This window comes from Schistocerca serialis, chromosome 1, assembly GCF_023864345.2.
Source record: "Schistocerca serialis cubense isolate TAMUIC-IGC-003099 chromosome 1, iqSchSeri2.2, whole genome shotgun sequence".
NCBI lineage: Eukaryota > Metazoa > Arthropoda > Insecta > Orthoptera > Acrididae > Schistocerca > Schistocerca serialis.
This window is the reverse complement of record NC_064638.1, coordinates 951,141,763-951,157,250: the sequence shown is the minus strand read 5'-3', so window position 1 is coordinate 951,157,250 and position 15,488 is coordinate 951,141,763. Positions and strand designations below refer to the sequence as shown.

At 40.9% G+C, this 15,488-nt stretch overlaps 1 protein-coding gene across 1 annotated transcript in view; it reads left to right on the top strand.

The window, feature by feature from the left end:
• Positions 1 to 13,837, top strand: part of LOC126458579 (uncharacterized) — a 196,708-nt gene extending 182,871 nt beyond the window's left edge. Inside the window, exons 2-3 of the mRNA XM_050095716.1 lie at positions 11,558 to 11,765; positions 13,355 to 13,837. Coding sequence (XP_049951673.1) covers positions 11,558 to 11,765; positions 13,355 to 13,680 — 534 coding nt within the window. The 3' untranslated portion in view covers positions 13,681 to 13,837. The remainder of the gene's footprint in view (positions 1 to 11,557; positions 11,766 to 13,354) is intronic.
• Positions 13,838 to 15,488: the final 1,651 nt, after the last annotated feature.

Genomic DNA, 15,488 nt, shown 5'->3' with positions numbered 1-15,488 from the left:
GACTAATAGGAGTGGACGACCAAGAACGAAATGGTCGGATTAAAAAGGGTGTAAGACAGGGATGTAGTCTTTCCCCCAGCTGTTCAATCTGTACATCGACGAAGCAGTGAAGGAAATAAAAGAAAGGTTCAGGAGTGGAATTAAAATTCAAGGCGAAAGGATAGCAGTGATACAATTCACTGATGACATTGCTGTACCGTGAAAGTGAAGAAGAATTACATGATATGCTGAATGGGCTGAAGTATAATACGTAGAGAATATGGGTTGAGAGTAACTAAGATGAAAGTTATGGGAAGTAGCAGAAATGAAAACAGCGAGAAACTTATCAGGATTGATAATCACGAAGTAGGTGAAGATAAGCAATTCTGCTACCTATGCAACAAAATGACGGACGGAGCAAGGACGACGTCAAAAGTAGACTAGCACTGACAAAAATGCCATTCCTGGCCAAGACAAGTCTAGTAGACTCCAACATCGGCCTTAATTTGAGGAAGAAATTTCTGGGACTGTGCGTCTGGAGCACAGTATTGTACTGCAGTGAAATATGGACTGTAGGAAAACCCGAACAGGAAAGAATCTAACCATTTGAGATGTAATACTACTGACGAATGTTGAAAATTAGTTGGACTAATAAGGTTATGATTGAGGAGGTTCTGAGCAGAATCGGAAAGAAAATGAAATAAATATGTGGAAACCACTGACAAGGAGAAGGGTCAGTATGATAGGTCTAGACACCAGGGAATTTGTTCCATGATACTAGAGGGATCTATAAGGGGCAAAACCTGTGGAGCGAGGCAGAGATTGGAATACATCCAGCAAATAATTGAGGATGTTGACTGCAAATGCTGATCTGAAATTAAAAGGTTGGCACAGGAAAGAAATTCGTCGCGGGTCGCATCAAATCAGAAGATTGATGAGTAAATGCATAAAAAGAAGTATATTATTGCCGAAGACTAAGAAAACAACTGAATAAAATCACGCAGTCATTCTAACATTCTCCTCGTTGCCATTTTCTATATGAAAAAATTCTTAATGCACTCCACCCATTTTGTATCTGGTGTTGGTTGTTCAAGGCTATATTCCCGAGAATAGGATCTACTACCGTAATGCTACAATTTTCCTGATCTGAAAGTGAGTAGTTAACGTTCTAAGTTTATGAAGAATTTGTAATAAAAGGTTACGGTGGTTACATCGATGGAATGAAGGAACAAGAAAAAACGTTCAAAAGGATTTGAATTTAATGAAAATTTGACAATATTGACATATATGGAGCAGAAGCATGCACTGGACAGAATGAGGAAATAAACTGACCACGATGATTTTTCTGCATTCACTTCTAATGTTTTATGAAAACTGCAAAAAAGGTATGAGCTGGCCACAATCCACGACGACGTATGAGGGAGGCGCTTCTGAAGACCACACCTCCCCTCTCACTACTCCAGCATCCTCACATTGAAGGCAATACAGTGTCGAGCATGCAAGAGCTCAGCCCAAGTTTGTTTCTTCTGCTTCAGCAGTCAAAATCATATAGTAAGTGTTAATAGAAGGCTCAGTGTATCATGTAGTTATCTTGATGTTCAACATTACACTTCGAGAGAACAGTGTGAGATTACGGATTGTATGCATCAAATGATGCTTTCCTAGGTAATGACAGTTGTGAATGTTCTACGTTCTCCTGCGGTAAAGAATTGCCTTAACTAAATCTTTCCTTTCATGTATGTAATGAAGTGAACTGACGTTTCATCTGTTGTTAAAAATGAAGAATCTCCCACAGCACTCAAAGAATCCACAATTATGGCCAGACGATTATAATTTCGTCTGATGACAATACTAACCATGGTCATACGAGTTAACACGTCATGGTAAAAGAATATATGAAGAAATTTAGGGAAAGGAACTACGTTAAAGTTTGGTAATCTATCAGGAAAGGACGCCAGAGCAACGAAAGTGGCCGGCCGCTGTGACCGAGCGGTTCTAGGCGCTTCAGTCCGGAACCGCGCTGCTGCTACGGTCGCAGGTTCCAATCCTGCCTCGGGCATGGATGTGTGTGATGTCCTTAGATTAGTTAGGTTTAAGTAGTTCTAAGTCTAGGGGACTGATGACCTCAGATGTTGTCCCATAGTGCTTAGAGCCTTTTGAACTTTTTCTTTTTTTCCAACGAAAGTCCATGGTACAATTACTCGACTGTATCAACTGGCATTTATAGACCCAACACTGAACTACAAACATACTGGCGTTAAGAAATTAGATGACCCTAGAATTCTTTAGTGATCAGTTGGGGGAGCAAATGTACTACCACTGTGTAGTTAAACGGTAGAGTGTTATAATGAACAGTCAGACTTAATTGAATACCAAGGGTGTTCAGCAATGTAAATCGTTCAGACCTTAAAGCAAAATCTAAATAATATATCCAGACAGATAAATATGAAGCTGACAGTAAGTATAAGAGATAGTAATAACTAGAAACTTATCCGCTCTGTGGATAGATAAACCAAAAATAGCTTTCAGGCTATGGTGTTCTCGATGGCGCATATACATTGAATTCACTGCTAGAATCACGATTTCTTCCAACACTAGACAATACCGTAAGTCTATGTGCGTCCCCATCAAGCAGTGTTACATCATAACTGAAGTTCACTAAGTAGTGTTACTAGTTGATATGAAATGCAGATCTACATAGACCAGAGGTTTAATATACCTTTCACTAGTTCAGGTAGTGGAGGAACTGAACACTTCACTTTTCACCTGCCCACAAAATTCTGAACTAGCTGAACATGAGTAAGCGGTAGGGATAGACGTCTACAAGCAACTAGCCACTTTTAGGTGAGCGCACGTTCTGAAGGACGTGCTAGATACACAAGAATAGTGCTGGAACGTATTGAATATTCCATACACCTCCCCTTAAACCTAATTGGGGAAGTACTCGAGATGGTTCAAATGGCTCTGAGCTCTATGGGACTTGACATCTGAGGTCATCAGTCCCTCAGAACTTAGAACTACTTAACCCTAAGTAACCTAAGGACATCACCCATCCATGCCCGAGGCAGGATTCGAACCTGCGACCGTAGCGGTCGCGCGGTTCCAGACTTAAGCGCCTAGAACCACTCGGCCACACAGGTAAAGTGCTCTAGAGTTTTCATGTAACAGTATCATAGCACTTGAAATTTTAGAGAGTTAAAAATATTGGGGAAAGGTGTGTGTAAAGGGTGGTTTCTGACGGGGACAAACGAATTTACATGGGTATTTGTTTAATGAAACTGGCCGCAAAAGACTAGCAGTTACCTTAGAATGACTAAAGTACACCCAACTGAATAAAATATTACGAGGGGCAGTCTAGGCTCTAGTCTCCATGCTAATACTGGTAGTGCTTGGAGAGAATAATCGTCAGGAGTTATGATAGCCGACCACCTGACTATAATAGTCAGTGGCATAATGTTTCCGCTTACACAGCGGGGGAAATGTTAAGTTTTCAAGGAAATAATTGCCTCATCACAATAGATGCTACAGACATCGATCAAACTAAATTACGTAAAGAAGTTTTTGACACAGTTTTCATTTTCCGCTTTTTCCGTATCTTGCCATTCCTTAAGTATTTACTGTAGGGTTCTGGACTAAAATAACCGAAAATGAAATTATTAGTTTCCAAGCTGCCATTGACCTACGGCCACGCTACAGTTGTCACTGCAAGTTAGATTAAGTATTCACATACCTTGACTTCGCCAACTCTACCTGCCACCTTCCACTCTAACCTAAATTTCGTGCTACACTACAGATCAGTATCTCCATATCCTAGTTTCAGCCTTTGAGACGAAATCTTTAATAATATGTCAAAAGAGTGTTCAAAAATATCAGTAACAGAAATGCTCTGTAAACGGGAAACGCAGAAAATGAATTGTGGGTCATCCATCCGAAGCTAGTAGTTTAATTGTTTCACCACAACTAAGATTCGTATTTCAGACGAAATCATTAATTACATTTCAACATTCAAGATGCAAATGTGCTCGCTCTCGTTCTCGCTCTAATGACAAACGTCTATATGTAGCAAAAGCATAAAGTGAAGGAAAAGCTATCCACAAAACGGGATTCTTATTTTAGTAGATGTTAGTGGCATGAAGACATCTGGTTAACAACGACTCCCTGTATACCACATATTATCCTCCCACTGGCTGCCTTCAACTTGACACGGAGACGCATTTGAAATTCGCTCTGTGCCACGACCTAGCGCAGCGGGTGGACGGCCCTTTTTAAAGTTTAGCTCAGAACTGATGCTGCTTTTAGTTGTCACCAGCACCATTAACATGCTGAGTGCCACAGGCTTCGTGGTCGATATTTCACAGCCAGTCCAGTCCAGTCCAGTCCAGTCCAGTCACAAGACGTGAGGCGTGAGGCTCTGCTGTGACCGCCGGAGGTCACCGGCAGGCCGTCAACGGTTAACAAAGGGGGAAAAAAAATTGCTACGAGATCGCGATCATCCTTTCAGGAGCGATTTACAACTATACTGAGGTTCCTAACTACATGGAGAAGTTTGGAGAACAGCTATTTTGTCGAACCCCCTCACTACCCGCCAAGCACTTGGCAGAATAACGCTCTAAACCTGTGTACTCCGTGCCTGTTCGTTCGATTTCCATCAATTTTTCCACGTGCAGGGCACATGTAACGCACGTCACCGTGACACTAACATAATTGGACTTTCCGTTCCAACATTCGATTTGATGTAACCGAATAAAGTCTTCGAAACATTCTGTTCCTACCGTGACAAAGAGAAAACATGGAATGGCTACAGGTGATGAAATAATACTGACAACACTGAACAGAGTGAAGCCGGCCTGCTGTCTCGACACCCGCCCGCCCTGGCAGGCCTGGCCAGCCTTCGCTGAGGCAGGTCAGATTAACGTGTTTCACTTTGTTCACATTCCGCCGTTTCCAGTCTCACTTGAAAGAGCTGTCGGCAACTCTACCCACTCGCATTCCTGCCGCCCATCTGCTGACAGGCCTACCGGAACTTTCACAGCTACCTGTAGATAAAATTCACTTCATTTATTTCCATAGCCACACGTCTGTACTTTCTGTCCAAGAGCTACAGAAAAAAATTAAAAATTTGTCTGCAGTGCGTCTTGTAATCTAGGAATGTCCTTAAAGACGATAACTATTCAGCGTGGAATACACATTATGGAACATCTCTGGTGTCCTTTGTATTTTAAATATGATTCAGATTTTATAACTACAACCAACTTTATGACCTAACACTAAGTATTAAAATAACTGAGGAAGAAGACTGCGGAACTCATTTACCATAAAATAACCCCATCGTTGGGACTTACTTTAGAATATTTCAGTAGTTAACTTTAATCTCACAGGAATAGCGGAGGGGCTGTATATAACAAAGAGCACTTTTTATCAATACAAAAAGTCGATGGGAGAAGCGACTAACGTAAACCGTGCTGCTCAGTGTTCGTAACTGACCATCTATAATGAAATCGGGCAGAGAACATATCACCCGGTCAGTCTGAAATTTTTAGTTTTTCATCGAACTATTTACTTTTAGTGCTGAAGATTGATGAAAAAGTGTTGGAACATAATTCACTGTGGTGTACGTGCCAAGCAAAATGGTCGCTTCCGCCGAGGCACATTGTTCCAGGGGAACGAGGTCTGTTGATAACTTGCCTACTATATACCCGCTGTACGTAGCAGACAAAGATCGCCGGATATGAATCATCTGTGGACTGCTTTCTCTCCGACTACAACTCGAAGATTCTAACACCGGTTTCCAGCTCGCTGTGTTTCCTACTTAACTCATTTGTCGATTATATCCGCCATGACTAACACTTCTGAAGTATTACATTTCGACCACGTCATCACTGGTTGGCGCCTTACAAACCTACCTGGGTGCGCCCAGCTGCATTCCGTAAAAGGAATGCATTTGCTTTTTTCCATAGAATTCTATGTATTTTGATTTCAGTGTTCCCTACAGATGTCCTCTCCTTGACTTTTCTATCCAGACTCGTTCTTTGTCTGTACACATGCAGTAATTTTGATTTTGTAATGGAAGTGAAGGAGTCTAATTACTGTCATGTAAGCTTTACCATTTATTTTACACTGCAGTAGTAGAAAAGGAATTACTTTCTACTGCCAACAGTTTTAAAAAGTATCTGTCATACACAATACACTAAAAACAATGGATATAATTCATTCAATCCTTATTCCATTCCCGATGTGTTTATTTCGCACTGCCATTGAAGGTGTAGAGTTATATTTTCTTGTTCGAATTGAAATAGCGAAGGAAACTCCAGCACGGATGGGGACACACTTATCACTACTGAATTACTAAACGTGGCTGAGAATGGTGCTCGAAAATAAGCAGTGCTGCTGGAATCCTGCTTCATTTTTCAAACTGATACAGTCAGTCTAGTTTATCAGAGCCACAACATATACGCACCCAAACAGATTGACGACCTATGATGTAGTGCGTACACAGATTTGGGGGCAGCATCACAAGCTCGACATAGAGAACGAAAACGTCCCGTCGACGACGAGCACCTTCAGGACGGAATGAGCGCGGTCTAGAAGCGGATGAACAACAAAATAAGCCGTTTGCTATTCAAACGAAACATCCGTCCCAATTTCCCGTAATTAAAGGAACCTAAAAAAAAATTAAATGTGGACGGCCAAACGGGACAGTCCAGTATAGTGCACCCCCCCCCCCCCCCCCCCTCGTGCCGCAAGATAGAAACAAACTTGAGAGTGTCGAATCGCTTCATAAAGTGTGGCAATTCAAACCAGAGTGACTTACGTGGAATGACAAGTTCAAAATTGACACATGAAACCTAACTCATACGAGGTCTCAGTAAGAAATCAAGGACACTTGCAATAGCCATCAGAAGATGGATTTGTAGGTTTGGTTTAAATAAACATTTTAAACAATATTTGTGGCTGTTTGAAGTTTAAATTGTAAAACATTATTTTGACTTCTCCCAGAAAAGCAAACAACGTGTACAACGAAATAAAGTGTTGAACTTACGCAAACAGGGAAGCTGCCCCCACATTTTTTAATACCATATTAATGCGGAAATTTAACACCACGATACCAACAGTCACGTACTTCCTCACTCAGTGACCTGGAAGTAGTAGATACCACACAAATATCGTGTAACATGGCACACAAATATCAACCTCAGCTATCAACTAGTCAGAACATTCCAAATGAGCAGAGGTAGAAAGATAGAGACAGAGGTAGAAAGATAGAGACAGAGGTAGAAAGATAGAGACAGAGGTAGAAAGATAGAGACAGAGGTATGATGGTGTAGTATACAGAGAAGTTGCAGCATTAGAAAATTGTAGCGAAATGCAGGAAGACCTGCAGCGGATAGGCACTTGGTGCAGGGAGTGGCAATTGACCCTTAACAGACTAATGTAATTTATTGCGAATACATAGAAAGAAGGATCCTTTATTGTATGATTGATTATATGATAGCGGAACAAACACTGCTAGCAGTTACTTCTGTAAAATATCTGGGAGTATGCGTGCGGAACGATTTGAAGTGGAATGATCATATAAAATTAATTGTTGGTAAGGCGGGTACCAGGTTGAGATTCATTGGGAGAGTCCTTAGAAAATGCAGTCCATCAACAAAGGAGGTGGCTTACAAAACACTCGTTCGACCTATACTTGAGTATTGCTCATCAGTGTGGGATCCGTACCAGATCGGTCTGACGGAGGAGATAGAGAAGATCCAAAGAAGAGCGGTGCGTTTCGTCACAGGGTTATTTGGTAACCGTGGTAGCGTTACGGAGATGTTTAATAAACTCAAGTGGCAGACTCTGCAAGAGAGGCGCTCTGCATCGCGGTGTAGCTTGCTCGCCAGGTTTCGAGAGGGTGCGTTTCCGGATGAGGTATCGAATATATTGATTCCCCCTACTTATACCTCCCGAGGAGATCACGAATGTAAAATTAGAGAGATTAGAGAGCGCACGGAGGCTTTCAAACAGTCGTTCTTCCCGCGAACCATACGCGACTGGAACAGGAAGGGAGGTAATGACAGTGGCACGTAAAGTGCCCTCCGCCACACACCGTTAGGTGGCTTGCGGAGTATAAACGTAGATAGAGAGGGAGGGGGGGGGGGAGAGAGAGAGAGAGAGAGAGAGAGAGAGAGAGAGAGAGAGAGAGAGAGGAGAGAGAGAGAGAGAGAGAGATGAGAGAGAGAGAGTCGAGAGAGAGAGAGAGAAGAGAAGAGAGAAAGAAAAGAGAGAGATAAAGAGAGAGAGAAAAAAAGAGAGAGATAAAGAGAGAGAGAAAGAGAGAGAGAAAAAGAGAGAAAAAGAGAGAGAGAAAAAGAGAGAAAAAGAGGAAGAGAGAGAGAAAGAGAAAAAGAGAGAAAGAGAGAAAAGAGAGAAAAAGACGAGAGAAATCATCTGTTTCTTTTGAAACTGAACGTGGAAAGCTTGTTTAACCTTACATTCCTAAGCTCTTGTAAAATTTACGATTCTACTTGGTACCAATCCGCGGTCCTCGTGATTGTGGTACTGTCAGTATAATGTGTAAAACAGAGCATTTTGTACTTATTTTGAATGTGACACGTCGCAGGAGACCTTATAATCTTAATTAACGAGTGCATAACCTATAAATGACTTCGGTTTGAATGAAATGTGGAGTAAAATTTAGTTGGTTTAGTAACATTGTGACATTTTCCCCTTTTAGTGTTCTATGGTTGATATCAAGCGACACGAGTGGTCAGAATATTTTCAAAACAGCAACTGTCAGTGTACAAGCTCACAGACTTACTAACAACTTCGGTTTTCTAATGTTGCAATCACGGATAGGTTTTCTTTGGTACAAGCGAAGACGAAAAGCTTCCGAAATATACAATGGGAACAGTTCCGAATTATTTATTCGACAAGACAAATTAGCTAATTTAGGTAACTAACAAACAAGTAGAGAAGAACTTCAACGCAAACTGTACGTTCATAGACCAGAAATAGATCTATTTTAGATGTTACTTCATATTCTCGAAGCACTACAACGAATTTAAAGTTCTTTAGAACGGTTCAGTCAGTTATAGAGTTGCTAGATTAGTTGTAAAAAAAATAAGTAATAAAATAAAGTAACAAAAATGAGAGCTAGTCCAATGTAGCAGATGGTAGTGTTCGGTTGTGTAGAGCAGCTTTAGGGTTACGTTTACATCTGCAACACGAATTAAATCCAAATATGGAAGTAAGTTTCGGATTACGCATTATGTCACGAAATTACTGCAGAGAAATCTGTAATAATAATTTGTGTTAGCGCCAGTACGAATTCTGTCAAATTTACGTGACTCTACCGCGTTCCAAACTCAATCAAATCTAAAACGTGGGGCTTTCGCGAAAGCCATATATGATAACGGTTAATAAGAGACATCGCGATTCATCAAGATACTTCGTAACCACGGAATCTTATTATGCATGTCCCAGACCAGTAGCAAACATTTGTAATGCAAAGCAACAACAATGTACATTTTATCTGTAAATTTAATTGTGCTGTTGCATCTTCGGCTTTGTACCATTTTCAGGTGTTACATTATGGCATAGAACTATGCTGAAATTAACTTTCTCACAGGGCTGCGTCACAGTAGATTTGTCGATTATCGTTGACTATATTACCGTCACGAATGACTGACCTACTGAAACTTAACTTATTTCTGTGCCATTGTATATAAGACTCTTTAATTGGTTGAAAATCGCAACAGCGAGGTGAAACAGCTACTGCTTAAACCGAACATGACTCCACTGAAACATTTCTAAATTCTATGGAACCATATTACAAGAATAAGATAAGATTGGTTTCAAATTACGTTATTTAAAAATCAGCTTCACGAACCTGGAGTTTAAAAACAGATTTACTGCCCGCACGTTTTCCGTACAATTTCTTGGTGCTTCTTTTGACGTTTTCTGCCTTAAGGAACGGAAATGTAAAGTTTTAAATGTGCGAAAATAGACACTCTAGCTTTGATTTCAGTACATGTTAGTGCGAAACTTACACGAGACGGCCTCGTGTCTTCCAGCGGGTAATAGTATTCACCGTCTTCTGTAAGACGCCAACCATTGTTTCCGTCGAGGCAAAACTGCACTGGCTACGATTGTGTACACCTCACGGAAATCATGTCGTCTATTACTTGCTGAAACATCCAAGAAAAATTCCATGTTTTTTTTTTGTTACACAAACTACACTGAAGCACGTGTTTCAAAAGCAAAGCTCTGTTTTTTCCATTTTCACACTTTTAAATAACATTTTACCTTGCAGCAACATCTTTAAAATACGCGCTTTGAAAGTAATAAAATAAGACGTGATTCTTCTGATTTTTGTGAAAGTCACAACCCGTAACTGCTAATCTGAAATAACGTTTTAAAATCAAGGTGAAGCTGGTGACTACTCAGCACTGCAAATGTTCTGTAAAACAACAGCTACAGTTTTCAAGACTTATGTCAAATAATTGGCATTGCTATTTTGTCACAGACTGCCACGAGACACGTAAATAAACTACATATGCAACTGTACAGTTATTAGTTGCATACGACACTGCCACAAAAACAAATTTAACAGCAACTCTTATTCACGGCCAACTTTTCACAGTGAACAGAAAAAGTACTTCACAAGAGACGATTTTACTTAGAACAACATAAACGAACTTGCAGCAAGACACGTCGTTTACACCCAGACAGCACGTATTTACCTAGAAACCAGGCCTCGGTCGCTGAGTCACTGGGAGGAATTACTTGGTTCAAGCAGCGCCCTCTTCCAATATAACACTGAAATAAAAGCGTTTAAGGAGTTTCAGCACTATTGGGAAATGCTGATGAAGCACCCAGAAATAATATACTCGATTTTATATGTCTAAATCTGTTTAACGCGAAACCAGGGTATAATATTAAGCCAGTGCAGTAACGCCCTCTGCCACACATTCGCGATCTATATAGTCCGTCTACATAGTGGAAGGACAGCTGTTACGTTCCTGAAGTTCTCCGTTGCTATCACGTGAGATCACATCTAGTGTGTAAATATTTTTCATATGTCGTAATGGTCCAGATATTGTTTAAGTGTCAAACAATGAAATGAGAAAAAACTTTGTTTTTCAGATTTTTGAAATGGTACAGACAGGTGTTAGCTTTAATGTTCCCTCCACATCTAAATCAGATGCTGAGGAGATACCACCTGTGATCGTACACGCTCAACAGTGCGATACAGATAGACTTAAAGCAACAGATGTTGTGATGGGATGGCCTATCGTGTATCTTACGCTAAATAAAATTCAAAAATTTTATGAAACACTGAGATCGTCCAACAGGATAATCACTTGGAGCTGTGATGTCTCCGAAAAACTGGTGACCACTTTGTACGAGCGATCTGCACCTGTTAGGGCTACAGTATGTCCTGCAGTACGAATCGTTGATCTGGTTGCCACCGATGTCGCAGAAACAGTGCAGAAAAAATTACCAGTAGTCCGACAATCGCCTTCAAAGGTAAGGATACCTGCCCCTTGCCTATCCATAGTTTTAAATTGATAACTTAATCGCATTTGTGTTGCAGGTATACGAGGCTATGAAATCGGGCTTCTACAAACGTATTGCCCATGTGTGGGATGGAAATGAGTTCCTGGTACATAGAGGAGAGAGGCGGTTTCGGAAGATTGCCGTACTTGCTGCAGAGGTTCTCCGTAAATCAGTTGTCACTCTTGACAAATGGATGGAAAAAGTGGAAGAATACGTAGAGAACGCTCACTCAAAAAGACTGAAAGGTACGTAGTTTTGAGGATGTTGCCATAAGATAGAAACCATAGATAAATTTTAAACGTGCAGAAAGGATAGAAAGATAATACTTTTGCTTAAATTCCCCCTTTAATAAAGTGGACGTCGAATGTTGATGTATTTAAGTAGATAAGTCACGTTACTTTTCGAACATATGGAAAACGCCTGTCATTAATAAGAGGACAGTCGAACTTCCTCTCTGAGATTTGGTTCATATTGATAGGACTTGTAGGGCACGACTACTACAAGGTATTTAAACCGGAAGAGCAACATTCTATCGTTTTCCAGATGATAGTTTGAAAATTTAATGTGTGTTTCTTTCGTGTGATCGCTAGTACTCAAACGTTAGCAGCCGAGCGCGTTAAGCAGCTAGTTTCAGGAGCGCGAGTTCCATAAATCAAATATCACTGACTGTACTTGTTTCGAAGTAATTGATTGTGCGAACCGTCATTATTGAAAGATTCCTGTATTAATCTCTTAATTTTTATCTTGGGGGGGGGGGGGGGGAGGAGGAGGAAAAAATAGTAATAAGACTGAAAACAAAGTGGATTCACAAGCTTTTAATTAAATCATTATATTCACTTCATTTATATATTATCTACAGGCGAAGTATGTGTAACCTATGGAGCACTGTACTAATCAGGATTATGCTGATCGCAGAAATATGGGAAACAATCATGACGACGTACAGCACTTGTCATGAATGCAAAATCTCTGCATGTGCGTGGTTCTTGCAATGAGTATATTGTAAAGCAAATGCCTTAGAACCTACATCCTTAAGCGGTTCTCGATCATAAGTTTAGTGTGTACCACGCATATCTGTTAGAAGTAGGTGGGAAGAAAAACGTATACCGGAAGATTCAATCGACAGATCTCGCGCTTTTAAACAAAGAGCTTACTCGCTTGGCTGTGGAGTTCTTGATTACTAACGACCGCACGAAGCATGGAAGAAAGTGTAAAATTTTCACTCCATTTTTTTATCGCAAATTGCTAAGAGGTGCGTCTTCCCATTTACGTACGTTGTAGCCCTAGTCGTGCCTCCCACAGTCTGTCCGTATGAATAAAATCGGTAAAGAGGTATTCAGACGATTCCATTGCAAGATAGCGATATTAGTGCCACTTCTTTGAAGAATAAATCAGAAAAAGTAAGTTAGTCGTCTCCGGTAAGTGTTCCACTAGCGTACCTTTCGATAGCACGTATAAAAAAACTCTGAACGTGGTATTTAAATAAACACATCTACACACACTCCGGTTTTAACAGAAAAGCCATTTCAGATATTGTAAACTTAAAGGCAATACTGAGTGTTAAGTATCGCAAGTATCATTTTTCTGGTGGATACGTTAATTGGAGGTAAATTATAAACATGTAACGGCCTCCTTCATTCACTGTCGCATTGTTTGCTTCTACGAAGATGCTGAGTTTTAACCCATAATTTCGGATGTGGACTCTTCATGTAGTTTCGAAGCGTTACCACTGGCGCTGAAACATTTGTATCCTACACTTGTCGCTACTGTTATCTTGTTACAGTGGCTATTTTGCCATATCTCTTAGTGATTTCCTGTCAATGGTTGTTTACAGAACCACAAGTACCCGGCGACAAGTCTCTGACGGATCCCGTGGCAACTAAATCTTGGGCCCCGGTGAAGACGGCGTTTAACTGGGCCACAACTGTCGCCATGTTCTCCGTGGGAGCCGCCGCTTGCATCTCATCTCGCGTGCCTCTGGTTGGCCGGTATGTCAGCCTGTCTCCGTCTCCTGCGTCCTCCACATCGGCATCGCCAACTTCAGAGAAAGACCTGAAATCGTCGAGCTCGTCCTACGAATCCATTCCGGAATCGACAGCAGCCGGAACCACAGCGAAGATGCGACGTAGCCAGTTGAATTTAGAGAATCAAGGTCAATGACTAATGAGTTAATGTCTCCTAAATAGCGCATTAGTACATGCAATTGGTTTTAATCGGTACGTTTGCCAAATTTCAAAACACCGATCTCTGCCTCAGTATGCAAATCTTCGTTCACGAGAAAGAATATTTTTACCCATTATGCTGGATAGAAAAAACTGCAGGTTGTCTGTAAATAGAAAATGAGCTGTAAACGCGGTGCAGTAGTTTAAAATAAATTTTAAATACAAATTAACTGAACAAAAACTGTTTACATGTTTCCTCATCTTTATGTTCTTACTTAAAGCTTTCCTACTCAGCTAGCCAGGTAAGCTTGACGTAGATTCAGCCAGCCATCGGTAAGCTTCTATAGCCAATACTGTTGTTGGCAAACGCGCTTTAAATTGCGTAAATGTATATAATAGCAACTTCACCATGAAACCAACATAACTATGAATTTCTTCATCGAAGTTCCTCGACTCTCTATTTCAAATGATAGCACATGTTTAATTTTATGTCTCATGAAAAAAGTAAACATGCTTGATGACATTGATTTACAGTAATGGGGAGGATTGAAAACTTGTGCCACACCGGAATCGAACCCAGGTCTTCTGGTAAACTAGGTAGATGCTCTGACCACTAAACAGTCCATATAACAGTGGTCATTCCAACGGCACGGACTACCCTAGGAGAAGTCCCGTCAGACCCAAATTCTCGATTTACCCACATGTAGAGCCCCTGCCCATTGTCTTCAATCCTCGCGGCGTTTAGCAGATTCCCGTAAGGGCTGGAGTGTGGTTAGCATCTTCGCTGAGGTCATGGACCAGCCTCATCTTAAAGGACACCACGAGTATAAAATAATTTTTACCAGTCTTGCCACTTGAAATTCTTGGGTGCTCAATTATGTTTGTCTAACACGTTCCACCGAGCTGGTTACTTTAAATACATCTGAATGATCAAGTATTCAGTTTCGCAAAAAAAATCATAGCATACCACGCGCTGAGACCTTTATGTCTCAGCGCGGAGTTCAACAGTTCTGAATGTGGTAATATAATGCATACGAGGTGTGGCTAGAAAAAAACCGGACTAGTACTGGTGAAACAATAAAACGAATGCAATAATGCTGAAAGTCGTGTGGCCTGTCACGTGACTCTCGCTCCGCCTACTGTTCATCTGCCTCCTGCACTCAGTCTGCCCGTGGCGTCTGTTTTAAGTAGTTGACGTTTTGTCTGTGCGTCGGAAAATGTTGAGTGTACAGAAAGAACAGCGTGTTAACATCAAATTTTGTTTCAAACTAGGAAAATCTGCAAGTGAAACGTTTGTAATGTTACAAGTGTACGGCGATGATTGTTTATCGCGAACACAAGTGTTTGAGTGGTTTAAACGATTTAAAGATGGCCGCGAAGACACCAGTGATGACACTCGCACTGGCAGACCATTGTCAGCAAAAACTGATGCAAACATTGAAAAAATCGGTAAACTTGTTCGACAAGATGGCCGTTTAACAATCAGAGCAGTGTCTGAGTTAACAGGAGTTGACAAGGAAAGTGTTAGGCAGATTCTTCATGAAAGTTTCAACATGAACAAAGTGTGTTCAAAAATGGTTCCAAAGTGTCTCACAATTGAACAGAAGGAACGCCGAAGAATGATTTGTTCTGACATCCTGGAAAACATTGAAAGTGATCCCACCTTCTTACAAAATGTTATTACTTGCGATGAATCGCGGTTTTTTTACTTACGATCCCGAAACTAAACGCCAATCGATGCATTGGAAAACTCCTGGTTCTCCACGACAAAAAAAAAGTACGAATGTCAAAATCGAAATTCAAGGC